This window comes from Garra rufa, chromosome 8, assembly GCF_049309525.1.
Source record: "Garra rufa chromosome 8, GarRuf1.0, whole genome shotgun sequence".
NCBI classification, from domain to species: Eukaryota; Metazoa; Chordata; class Actinopteri; order Cypriniformes; family Cyprinidae; genus Garra; species Garra rufa.
In genome coordinates, this window is record NC_133368.1 from 30,415,607 (window position 1) to 30,428,353 (window position 12,747).

General features: G+C 40.3%; 1 protein-coding gene across 1 annotated transcript in view; it reads left to right on the top strand.

Moving 5' to 3' along the window:
• Positions 1-12,747, top strand: part of ttn.1 (titin, tandem duplicate 1) — a 127,974-nt gene that overhangs the window by 50,487 nt on the left and 64,740 nt on the right. Inside the window, exons 92-127 of the mRNA XM_073845072.1 lie at positions 95-192; positions 379-547; positions 622-888; positions 1,136-1,402; positions 1,504-1,782; positions 1,860-2,268; positions 2,345-2,469; positions 2,554-2,820; positions 2,910-3,179; positions 3,255-3,554; positions 3,647-3,949; positions 4,030-4,217; positions 4,324-4,438; positions 4,524-4,808; positions 4,901-5,052; positions 5,142-5,289; positions 5,377-5,554; positions 5,655-5,776; positions 5,858-6,145; positions 6,237-6,533; positions 6,627-6,813; positions 6,903-7,018; positions 7,113-7,412; positions 7,590-7,889; positions 7,986-8,091; positions 8,188-8,384; positions 8,491-8,796; positions 8,895-9,173; positions 9,262-9,561; positions 9,653-9,955; positions 10,060-10,440; positions 10,531-10,833; positions 10,920-11,219; positions 11,572-11,868; positions 12,024-12,308; positions 12,404-12,697. Of these exons, the coding sequence (XP_073701173.1) occupies positions 95-192; positions 379-547; positions 622-888; positions 1,136-1,402; positions 1,504-1,782; positions 1,860-2,268; positions 2,345-2,469; positions 2,554-2,820; positions 2,910-3,179; positions 3,255-3,554; positions 3,647-3,949; positions 4,030-4,217; positions 4,324-4,438; positions 4,524-4,808; positions 4,901-5,052; positions 5,142-5,289; positions 5,377-5,554; positions 5,655-5,776; positions 5,858-6,145; positions 6,237-6,533; positions 6,627-6,813; positions 6,903-7,018; positions 7,113-7,412; positions 7,590-7,889; positions 7,986-8,091; positions 8,188-8,384; positions 8,491-8,796; positions 8,895-9,173; positions 9,262-9,561; positions 9,653-9,955; positions 10,060-10,440; positions 10,531-10,833; positions 10,920-11,219; positions 11,572-11,868; positions 12,024-12,308; positions 12,404-12,697 (8,781 nt within the window). The remainder of the gene's footprint in view (positions 1-94; positions 193-378; positions 548-621; positions 889-1,135; positions 1,403-1,503; positions 1,783-1,859; positions 2,269-2,344; positions 2,470-2,553; positions 2,821-2,909; positions 3,180-3,254; positions 3,555-3,646; positions 3,950-4,029; positions 4,218-4,323; positions 4,439-4,523; positions 4,809-4,900; positions 5,053-5,141; positions 5,290-5,376; positions 5,555-5,654; positions 5,777-5,857; positions 6,146-6,236; positions 6,534-6,626; positions 6,814-6,902; positions 7,019-7,112; positions 7,413-7,589; positions 7,890-7,985; positions 8,092-8,187; positions 8,385-8,490; positions 8,797-8,894; positions 9,174-9,261; positions 9,562-9,652; positions 9,956-10,059; positions 10,441-10,530; positions 10,834-10,919; positions 11,220-11,571; positions 11,869-12,023; positions 12,309-12,403; positions 12,698-12,747) is intronic.

Here is a 12,747-nt window from a genome sequence, read left to right on the forward strand (position 1 = left end):
AAAAATGAACTTGAATAAAGCCAACTCAAGTAAAGACAAAATAAACAACACACATCATTTGTATAAAGCAAATGCATATTCTTATTTTTTTCAGCTCCATTTGTGGAATTCAGTAAGCCTCTTCACGATGTTGAGGTTAAGGAGAAGGAATCTGCTAAGTTTGAATGCGAAGTGTCCCGTGAAAGTGCCAAGGTATTTTTAACAGAAATCTGTATAAACCGATTGCAATTGTTTTAATTAGAAATTATATTATTAGAATAGCAATTTTATTGAAAAGTTGAACTAAAAAATGATTTTCAGCATTTCGTAGTATTTAAAATGTTTTTTACTTTAACTGACAATATAGAGTGGATTGATTCATAACTGTTTGTTGCACAGGTCCGCTGGTTCAAAGATGGCGCTGAGATCAGAAAGGGCAAAAAGTATGAGATTATTGCCAAGGGATTACAGCGTATCCTTATCATCAGCAAGGCAGTATTTGACGATGAAGCAGAATATGAATGTGATGCAAGGACATCCAAATCCTCTGGAATGCTGACAGTTGTTGGTAAGTTTTGTTTCATTTGTTGTTCTAAAATCGATAAAAACAAGACATTCATGCCAATTCCTTTTGCCTTGCAGAGGAGGAAGCTAGATTCACAAAGAACCTGTCCAATGTTGAGGGCACAGAAACTGACAGCATTAAGATGATTTGTGAGGTCTCCAAACCCAGTGCGGAGGTTACATGGTTCAAGGGTGACCAGGAGATCCCCGAGGGTGGTAGATATGAACATGTTGCAGATGGGAAAAAGAGAATTCTCATCATACAGGACCTCCGTATGGATGATGCTGGCGAGTACCAGTGCAAACTGCCTGCTTCAGAAACAAAGGGAACTCTAAAGATCAGTGGTAAGTTTTAAGCTTAGAATCTTTCAACCTAGAAAAGTAAGGAATTTTATAATTTTCTAAAATAATTAGCTATTAAATATTTGTTTTTTCCTTGTAAGTGCAATTTCTTTTGAATTGTTTTCAAAAATCCCTATCCGGTAATTTTAAATGACTAAAAAGGTGTGGGAATCATGATGCACTAAATAATCACACTGATAATTTAACTAGCCATTGATTTGCCTAAAATTGAGTCTCTTTATTGCTTCAGAATTGGCAGCTGAGTTCATTGCCAGGCCCCAAAACCAAGAGGCTGTTGAGGGTGAAAAAGCTGAGTTTGTTTGCTCAGTGTCTAAGGAAAATTATGAAATCAAATGGTTCAAAGGAGACAAGGAACTTACAACTGATGATAAGTATGAAATTGTCGTTGATGGCAAGAGAAGGGCACTCATTGTTAAAAACTGTGAGCTGAAAGATGAGGGTGCATTCACTGCCCACATTGGCTCTGTAAAGGCTTCAGCAGACTTGGTGGTGATTGGTAAGTTTCTGTTATGTATTTCTGTAAAGGTCTTTAAATGTTTCATTTTGATTGTCATATTAAATTGAACTAAAAACTGGTACCATTACTTGTCTCATTAGAAAAACTGAGGATTGTCACTCCCATCAAGGATACCCAAATAAAGGAAGGACAAGAGATTGTTCTTAACTGCGAGGTGAACTCAGAAGGAGCTAAAGCCAAATGGCTGAAGAACAATGAAACAATGTTTGAGAGCAGCAAGTTTGTCATGGTTCAGAGAGACACTGTGTTCTCTCTGAGAATAAAAGCTGCAGAAAAGTCAGATGAAGCCAGTTATACCATTACACTGACTAACCAACGTGGAGAGCAGGCCAAATGCTCCGCTAACGTCAATGTACTAGGTGCGTTATTATAAGTTTGCCTTTAATACCATGTGTATTTTGTTAGCAATGCTAATACACATTTTTTGCATCCACAGAGGAAGCCCTCAAGATCATTGTGCCAATAGAGGATTGTGAAATAGAGGAAAAGAAGACCACGACTTTCACTTGCAAAGTGAACAGACCAAATGTGACAGTCCAGTGGATGAAGGCCGGTCAAGAGATCACTTTAAGCAAACGTATTCTGTATCGTGTGGACAAGGACAAGCACACTCTGACCATTAAGGACTGCAGCCTTGCAGACGAGGGTGAATACACTGTAGTTGCTGGTGCTGATAAGTCTACAGCAGAACTGATCATCAGTGAGGCGCCCACTGACTTCACCGCTCAGCTCAGAGACCAAACGATCACTGAGTTTGAGGATGCTGAGTTCACTTGCATATTGTCTAAGGAAAAAGCCCAAGTTAAATGGTACAGAAATGGACGTGAAATCAGAGAAGGACCAAGGTGAGTTTTGAACCATGAAAAAAAAACTTTCTAAAATGATTTGAAAATGTTTGCTAATGATCTGATCTTTTTTCAGATATCATATGGAAAAAGATGGTAAAGAATGCAAGCTTGTAATCAAAGAGTGCAGACCAGATGATGAATGTGAATATGCCTGTGGAGTGGAAGACAAAAGGACAAGGGCACGTCTCTTTGTTGAAGGTAATTTTCGCAGCGTCTTTCTGATATTTAAATGACCAGATGATTTGATTTGCTTTGCTAATGCGTCTTTATTTTCCTCAACAGAGATTCCAGTGGAAATTGTCAGGCCACCCACAGATGTATTTGAGCCTCCAGGATCAGATATTGTATTTGAGGCTGAACTGAATAAGGACAGAGTTGAGGTCAAATGGATGAGGAACAACATGATCATTGTCCAGGGTGACAAATACCAGATGATCAGTGAGGGCAAAGTTCATAGACTACAGGTCTGTGAGATTAGACCCCGTGATCAGGGAGAGTACAGAATTGTTGCCAAGGAGAAGGATGCCAGAGCCAAGCTTGAGCTTGCAGGTATGAAACATTGAGAGTTTATACTATTACTGCTGTTTTGCTTTTCATATAAAGGGATATATTTGTTAATGTCTTTGTTTTCTTTACAGCTGTTCCAAAGATTAAGACTACAGATCAGAACCTCGTAACAGATGCTGGAAAGCCATTTGTCATGACAGTTCCCTATGATGCTTATCCTCGTGCTGAGGCGGAATGGTTTTACAATGACATCAGCCTACCTGGGCAAAACATTGACACATCAAATGAACGGACAGAGTACAGACTGAAGGACCCTAAGAAGTCAGACCAGGGCCGTTACAAGATTGTCATCAAGAACAAACATGGAACAGGAGAGGCTTTCATTAATCTGGATGTCATTGGTAAGCAGAAAATCAAGCTAGATGATTTACAGACAATTTAACTGTTCTAGATGTTTAATAAAAGTGTTGTTGTAGATGTTCCTGGACCTGTGAAGAACCTGCATGTTGTTGACACTGCTGATGGTGAGGTCAGCCTTGCTTGGGAGGAACCGGAAAGTGATGGTGGAAGCAAGATCTTGGCTTATGTGGTTGAGAGGCGAGATGTCAAACGCAAGACCTGGACACTGGCCACAGACCGTGCCGACATTCCAGAGTACTGTGTTGGTGGATTGCAGAGGGAAAACATGTATTTCTTCCGTGTCTGTGCTCGCAATAGAGTTGGAAATGGAGAGCCTGTTACTACCGATGAGGCCGTTCAAGCCAAAAACAAATTTGGTGAGCTATGCTTCAGGTTATGGTTTGAGAGTTAAGAATGTAACAACTAATTTTACATAATATTTAAAAAAATATTCTTCTACGTCTAACAGATGTGCCTGATGCACCTCAGAAGGTTATGGTTGGAGTTGTCAATAGGTTTGGTGCCACAGTTTCCTGGGAACCACCACTTTTTGATGGAGGATCTGAGATCACATCTTATATCATTGAACTACGCGACAGAACCTCTGTGAAATGGGAGCCTGCTATGGTGGTCAAAGCTGAGGATCGCACAGCCACACTCACCGATGTTGTTGAAAACAAGGAGTACATCTTTAGGGTCAGAGCTGAGAACAAAGCTGGAATTGGCCAGCCAAGTGCTGCCACAGATGCAGTGAAGATCATGGATCCCATTGGTTAGTAGGGTTTAGGTTTTGCTCGCTATGTCTTGAGTTGTTGCAAAAGTCAGTGACAAACATTTAATTTTGTCTTACAGATAGGCCAAGTCCACCTCTGAGCTTCAACTATACAAATCAGACCAAAGACTCAGTTCAGCTGTCATGGGAAACGCCCATTAGCAATGGAGGCAGCATGATTACTGGCTACATCATTGAGAAGTGTGAAGATGGTACTGACAAGTGGCTGAGATGTAACGCTAGGCTTTGCCCTGACCTTTTCTACAGGGTATGTCATGTTGATTATTTTGTGTTTTGGATTTGACAAATTTTGTTATCACATGAAAAGATTCATTTAGTTTTATAATGTGTTTATTTATGTATCCTACAATAAGGTTTCTGGACTGAAGTTTGGTGTGAAGTATCACTACAGAGTATGTGCAGAAAATGCCGCTGGTGTTTCTGATCCAGCTGATGCAATTGGACCACTTTTGGCAGATGATCCTCATGGTAAGCTATTTTAAATTTCTTCTAAAGACAGGTAAAAATATACACACATAATTTTAAATGTGTAAATTTTCTTTTCCACCTTTAGTGGGTCCCACCATGGACCTCAGTGGGTTCAAAAATGGTCTGGAGGTCATTGTTCCCAATGCTCTTGTTATCCGAGTTCCCATTACGGGATATCCTGTCCCCAAACCCAAGTGGACATTCGGTGACAAAGAGCTCACTGCAGGTGACCGTGTTGCCATGGTTACAAAGCCTACATACACCGAACTGGTTGTTGCTCCAAGTGTGCGTCCAGACAAAGGAACATACACATTACAATTGGAAAATGATGTGACGACTGTCTCTGGAGAGATCGAAGTCAATGTTATTGGTATGCATTATTTTATTTCTATTATGTTCCCCTACTATGCTGTTATTTTTGCGCAACACTTAATGTACAATCCTATTTTTTGCATCTTTCAGCATGTCCAAGTGCACCCAAAGACTTCAAAGTTGCAGAGGTGACCAGACATCATGTGCATCTAATGTGGGAAGCACCAGAGTATGATGGAGGAAGCCCTGTAAGTGGGTACAATATTGAGAAAAGAGAGGTTGCTCGCAAGACCTGGGTCAAGGTGAGCTGTTCTTAACATTTACTTGTTTACAATATTTATACACTGTGAAACATTTAGGTTCTAAAAACTACTCTACATCTACTTTTCAGGTGATGTCAGGCATACAGGATCTCGAGTACACTGTCACAGATGTCATTGAGGGCAAAGAGTACCTGTTCAGTGTTATTGCTTGCAACAAATGTGGACCAGGAGAGCCAGCATACATTGATGAACCTGTGAATGTGTCCTCCCCAGCCAGTAAGTCTTAAAAAGTGTTATATGCGTTTAGTTTGAGGGGTATGAAATGAACAGTTTGACAGTGAATGAAACTTCTTTGAAATACAGCTGTGCCTGACCCTCCTGAGAACCTGAAATGGAGAGACAAATCAGCAAAGAGCATCTTCCTGCTCTGGGAACCTCCCAGATATGATGGTGGTGCTGCTGTCAAGGGCTACATTGTTGATAAGTGCCAGCGTGGCACTGACAAATGGGAAGCCTGTGGAGATCCCATTCCTGAGCTTAAGTAAGTGTAGATTCTTTATGAGCATCCCTGTAATGGAAACATATTGTGTTTAATAATTATTCATATATATTTGTAATCTGTATTGTTATATATATCCCAGGTTCCAGGTGACTGGTCTTATTGAAGGTCAGTGGTATGCCTACCGTGTGAGAGCAGTAAACAGACTTGGAGCCAGCCGACCATGCAAGGCTACAGATGAGATCCTGGCTGTAGATCCTAAAGGTTAGTGATCTAGGTCCACTAATACAATAGTTAAATAATAGTTAGAATTCACTGTATATTAACATTTTTATTATATTACAGAGGCACCAGAAATCCAGCTGGATGTGAAGCTTCTAGCAGGCTTAACTGCTAGGGCTGGCACTAAGATTGACCTGCCTGCTGATGTGCTTGGCAAGCCCGAGCCAAGAGTAAAATGGACAAAGGCTGACCTTGTCCTGAAAGCAGATGATAGGATTACTATCGACACAAAACCGGGCCATTCCACACTTTCCATTGCAGACACAACCAGATCTGACACGGCCACCTATATCATTGAAGCTGTCAACACTAGTGGCCGTGCCACTGCAACTGTTGACGTCAACATTCTTGGTATAGTGTTATCTTTCATTTCAGCATAATCAAATTAAGAAATCAGTGGTAATTATAAATATGAATGTCTTGTCATTATGTTAAAAAACAGACAAACCTGGTCCTCCGGCTGCTTTTGATATCTCTGAAATCACCAATGAATCCTGCTGTCTGGCCTGGAATGCCCCCAGAGATGATGGTGGCTCCCCTGTAACCAATTACATTGTTGAGATGAGACCCACAGATAAAGAAGAGTGGCAGAAACTGTCTGCTACAATCAAACAAACTGCTTTCAAAGCCTCCAAACTGATTCCTTTGAAGGAGTATATCTTTAGAGTGTCTGCTGAGAACCAGTATGGCATTGGGACTCCTGCAGAGCATGTGCCTATTATTGCAAAGTACTCATTTGGTAAGCGTACAACTCACTATAGTATTTATTTATTTATTTATTTACTTACATTACCTAACATTTAAAAAATTAACATCTTTCTCTGTCACTCAGATACCCCTGGGTCACCAACCAGGGTTCAGCCTTCTGATATCACAAAGGATGCTGTAACTCTGACTTGGTATGAGCCTGATGAAGATGGTGGAAGCCCCATCACTGGTTACTGGGTTGAGAGGTTTGATCCTGAGACTGACAAATGGATCAGGTGTAACAAGCTGCCAGTTAAGGACACGTCGTACAGGTAGGATAATCATTTTCGCTGAGTCTGCATTTGAATGGTGAAAGAAGTGCAAAACTCTAGAAAGTCTGAAATTAATGTTACCTTTTCAGGGTGAAAGGTTTGCCAACAAAGAAGAAGTACAAGTTCCGTGTTTTGGCTGAGAATCTTGCAGGAACAGGAAAGCCAAGTGCTGAGACTGACCCAGTTTTAATTAAGGATCCAATTGGTATGTTAAGGTTTTATTTTGTTTTTTGTTTTAATGTTGAGGTAATTAAATAATTAACATTTGAAGTCATGAATCCTTAATGTTGTTTTTTTAGATCCTCCTTGGGCTCCTGGGAAACCATTCATCAAAGACATTGCTAAGACTTCAGCACACCTGCAGTGGACCAGACCTGAGCATGATGGCGGCGCTAAAATTGAGTCCTACGTAATTGAGCTTCAAAAGAGTGGAACTGAGGAATGGGTTCGTGTAGCTGAGGATGTGCCAACAACAGATCATTTATTGAAGGGTCTGATGGAGAAGCAGGAGTATTCTTTCAGAGTCAAGGCCGTCAATGTTGCTGGAGAGAGTGAACCCAGTGACCCCAGTGACCCTGTTGTCTGCAAAGAGAGACTTTGTAAGTGTTTATAGAAGATGTCTAGATGTCAATGTGTATGTACATGAGGAAAGCATGTCATTTTTTATTAATAATGCCTTTTATTCAATAAAATCAAATCCCAATTTTCAATACATTCTCAATACATTCTGCCACAATCTGTAAACAATATTATTTTTGTTATTCTCGTTCCAACAGATCCTCCAGATCCTCCACGCTGGCTTGAGGTGGTTAACATTACTAAAATCAACTGTGACCTGAAATGGACTGAACCAGAAAGTGATGGTGGCTCTCCAATCACCAACTATGTTGTTGAAAAGAGAGATGTCAGACGCAGGGCCTGGCAGGCTGTGGATACCACAGTGAAGGATACCAAGTATACTGTCACACCACTGAATGAAGGCTCTCTTTATGTGTTCCGTGTTGCTGCTGAGAATGCAGCTGGTGTAAGCGAGTTCTGTGAATTAGAGGATTCTGTTTTGGCCAAGGACACTTTCAGTAAGTTGAACAACATCTTTATCTGTAACTATTTTATATATTTAAGTATATGTGTGTGTGTTCCTTTTTATTAAAATGAGTCATTGTCCTTTCTAGCAACTCCTGGACCACCCTACGCTTTGACTGTTGTTGAGGTGTCCAAGAGACATGTTGACCTGAAATGGGAGCCACCCAGCAGTGATGGTGGAAGACCTATAACCAAGTATGAATATTTTGAAGTATAAAATGCTGGTTTTGTAAAATGTTTGCATGTGGTGTTGAAGGCAAAAGAATGTCTTATGAATCATTCCTTTCATAGGTATGTTATTGAGAAGAAAGAGAAGGTAGGCACACGCTGGGTAAAGTCTGGAAAGACATCTGGACCTGAATGCAAGTACAGGGTGACTGATGTTGATGAAGGCTCTGAGGTGCAGTTCCAGGTTCGTGCTGAGAATGAAGCTGGAGTTGGCGAACCAAGTGAACCTACTGTTATCATGACCATTGAGGATCCCATAAGTATGTTAACCCAATGCATAAATGTATAGCATGCAATTTACAACACTAATGCTAGTGGTATAAGATTATGTACAGGCCATAATCTGGATTTGATGTGGATTTTTAGGTTCGCCTTCTCCTCCGCTTGACGTCAAGATTGTTGATGCCAGTAGAGAGCACATCAACATTACATGGAAAGCTCCAGAAAAGAATGGTGGAAGTCCAGTCACAGGCTACCATGTTGAGCTGTCAGAAGCTGGAACTGAGAAGTGGATGAGAATTAATGCTCGTCCTGTCAAAGAGCTCCGGTTTAAAGCTGAGGAAGGCATCATTCCTGAGAAGAAATATGTTCTGAGAGTTCGTGCTATCAATGCTGTTGGAGTCAGTGATCCCTCTGAAATTTCAGATGGTGTCTTTGCCAAAGACCCTGACTGTAAGGACTATTCACTTATTTATAAGTGTATGTGTATACATGTTTTTTGTTTTATTGTTCTAGTACTGGCATTTAATACATCTTTCAATATTTTAAAGGTGCACCAACCATGGATATCCAGACCCAAGACATTGTAGTTGTTGAGGGTGAGAAGATGGACATAAAAATCCCATACAGAGCAATTCCAAAACCATCAATGGTCTGGAAAAAGGGTGAAACTGAATTAAAGAGTGAAGACAGACTGACATTGACATGTGAACTCAATCGTGTTAAACTGGAGCTTCTCAAGTGTAAACACGAAGATGCTGGCGAGTACGCTGTTACTCTTGAGAACAGTCTGGGTACAGTGACTGGCAAAATCAATGTAAAAGTGATCGGTAAGAAACTGTATAACTATATAACTGTCATAACTGATTCCACTTGTCCCACTTATAATGCTTAATGCCTCATATTTTCTATTAAAAGGCCTGCCTGGACAATGTAAGGACATCTCTTCCAGTGAGGTCACCAAGAACTCTTGCAAGATCTCTTGGGAACCTCCAGAGAGTGATGGTGGTAGCCCAATCTTGCACTATGTTCTAGAGCGTAGGGAAGCTCAAAAGAAGACATTTTTGCCTGTGATGTCTGGAGACAATGTTTTAAGTTTTGTGGTCAAAGATCTTATGCTTAATGGTGAATATTACTTCAGAGTGAAGGCTGTTAACAAGATTGGTAGTGGCGAGTTCCTTGAACTCCGTAATCCTGTGATAACAGAAGAACAAAAGCGTAAGTAGAATTGATTTTTTTATAGTAGTATTTATTATATTTTATATACATTCTTATTTTTTGTTATTATTGTTTTTATTATTAATTACAGAACACCCAGACCCACCAGTTGAGGTTGAAGGACACAATCCCACCTCAAATTCGATCACTGTTACATGGATGGCACCACCATATGATGGTGGATGCCCAATCACAGGGTATATTATTGAAAAGATTGAAAAAGATGGTGACAGGTTTGAAAGATGCACTCCAAATCTGGTACCTGGTTTCTCCTACACTGTAACTGGCTTGACGGAAGGAAAGGAATACCAGTTCCGTGTCCGTGCAGAGAACATTGCAGGAGCAAGTGACCCATCTCGCAGTACATCATTGATTAAGGCTGCTGATCCTGTTGGTATGTTAAAAGACAAAATCTATTACAGTTTCGAATATGTGAACTTTTCGGTGAGTCAAGTAAAACATTAAATGCACTTGTTTTGTTTTGGGGTTTTCTTTCAGAACCACCAAAGGTATCACTCTATGCCCGTATTGCATCTGGCCTGAGTATCAAAAAGAGCGAGGAGATTAGATTGGATGCTTACATATCTGGATCTCCCTACCCAACTGTTACATGGCTCAGAAATGATGAGAATGTGAGGCAGCCTCCAGCTAAGAAGAAACCAGAAATTGTAAAAAAGAAGAAAAAGAAGTCTGTTCAGCCTGAACCTGAAGAAGAATTCCATCCACCACTTTTAGATCGCCTGTCATTCGACCAGAGCAAAAAGGGTGAAACTGCTCTGGTGGTGCGTGATGCCATTAGAACCGACCATGGAATGTTCACTATTAGAGTTGAAAATGCCCATGGTGTTGCAACAGCATCATGTGAGGTCAATGTTCTTGGTGAGTTACTTTTGGAACTACGATGAGTATCTTCTTAAGCATTTATTTAATAAAAAATGTATTAACATTTATGCTTGTTGTAACTTACAGATAAGCCTGGTCCCCCTGTAAACTTTGGATTTGATGAGATCAGGAACACCTCTGTTGTTTGCATGTGGGATGCACCTCTTGATGATGGTGGCAGTGAGATCATCAACTACATACTGGAAAAGAAAGACAACACTACTGATGATATTGGTTGGGTAACTGTGACCTCAACCCACAAGGGATACAATTACCCTGTAACCAAGCTTATTGAAGGAAAGGAGTACATCTTCAGAGTCACAGCTGAAAACAAGTTTGGCTGTGGACATCCATGCTACTCTGAACCCCTTATTGCAAAGAATCAATTTGGTAAATTTATATTTTAGTTATACTTTGAACAGTAGTTGTCTTATAATATGGTTTATTTGAAATTATTTGAAAATTATGTTTTTCAGAACCACCTGATGCTCCCAACATGCCAAGAATTGGAGAGGTCACCTCCAGCACAGTTGCTCTCAGCTGGCATGAGCCAAAGGACAATGGTAGCCCTATCTTGGGCTATTGGGTTGAGAGACGTGAAGTCAACAGCAAATATTGGACCAGAGTGAACAGCAATCTTCTTAATTCTCTGTCGGTTAAGGCTGAGGGTCTTATGGAAGGCCTTGTTTACATCTTCAGGGTCTGTGCCGAAAATCTTGCTGGCCCGGGAGAGTTCAGTCCACCAACTGACCCTCAGACTGCAATGGATGCAATCTGTAAGTATAAAAAATTAAAACTAACCATTAAAAATGACTCATGGTAACACTTTAGTTTAGGACAAATTCTCACTATTAACTAATTGCTTATTATCATGCATATCGGCTGTTTATTAGTACCTGTAAAGCACATATTAATGCCTTATGCATATTTTAGCTCCCTTAATGCTTCCCAATGCCTAAATTTAATAACTGTTTTACTATTAATAAGCAGCAAATTAGAAGTTTAAGGCAAAGGTTGTAATTAATAGTTAATAGTGAGAAATGGTCCCCAAACTAAAGTGTGATCAAGTGTGATTTATACTAACTAAATCCAAATGATTTCGCATTAAATGCAACCATATTTTTGCAGTGCCACCTGGCCCTCCTGTACCAAAAATTGTTGATGTCACAAATACAACTATCGATATCAGTTGGGTACCTCCATTGTACAATGGTGGCGGTGAGATCCTTGGATATCATGTTGAGCGCTGTCTGGTTGGAGAGAAGGACTGGGTCCGTTGCACTGAGTTTAGATGCAAAGACCGCAAATACACAGTGACTGGACTGACTGAGGGAGCTGATTATTACCTTCGCGTATACGCTGTAAATGAAGCAGGTCATGGAGCACCAGGCATGACTGAACCTGTTCAGGCCAAAGAACCTGAAGGTATGTTGAAAAACTTGTGGCATTTTCTACTTTCTACAAACTGTGAGTGCAACAGATGACCTAAAGTTTTTTAAACAACGAGCCTCGATTTAACTGTCTCTTGCACCTTTTAGAGAAATTCTAATCATATTTTAAATCTGTACTTGAATTAACAGAGGCCCCAGGGGTTGAGTTTGATGTCTCTGTAAGGAATGGAGTCATCATTAGAGCTGGAGAAACATTGCGTCTCCCTGCTGTTGTTACTGGGCGCCCTGTACCAGAAGTTAAGTGGACAAAAGATAATGCAGAGCCAGACAAGGAACACACAGTTATTGAGACAGAAGGAAAAAACAACATCTTAACCATCAAAAATGCTTTGAGAACTGACCATGGCATGTACCAGATCACAGGTACCAACCCCAGCGGAACCAAGTCTGCCACCGTTAAGGTGGATGTGATGGGTAAGTCAAATTGTTTTCTTAAAAAAAGTTTGCTTTTAAAACCTCAAATGTAACCTCTGATTGGGATGTTTTCTTGTTCTTTTTGTGTACAAAAGATGTTCCCGGACCAGTGGTTGATCTTAAGACAGTTCATGTGACCAAGAAGTTGATTTCACTCACCTGGTCAGATCCTCTTGATAATGGTGGAAGTGACATCATGGGCTATGTTGTTGAAAGAAAAGATGCCAAAATGCACATTTACAGACAACCCTTAGAAGTTGCTGCTTGCAAATGTGACATTGTTGGTCTTCTTGATGGAGAAGAATATATGTTCCGTGTAGTCGCAAGGAACAAGTTTGGCCTTGGTGCTCCTGTTGAACTTGGACCTGTTTTAGCAGTGGATCCCAAAGGTAAATAAAACAAAATAATAAATTTGTGAGAATTTTTTTTTAATCTGATA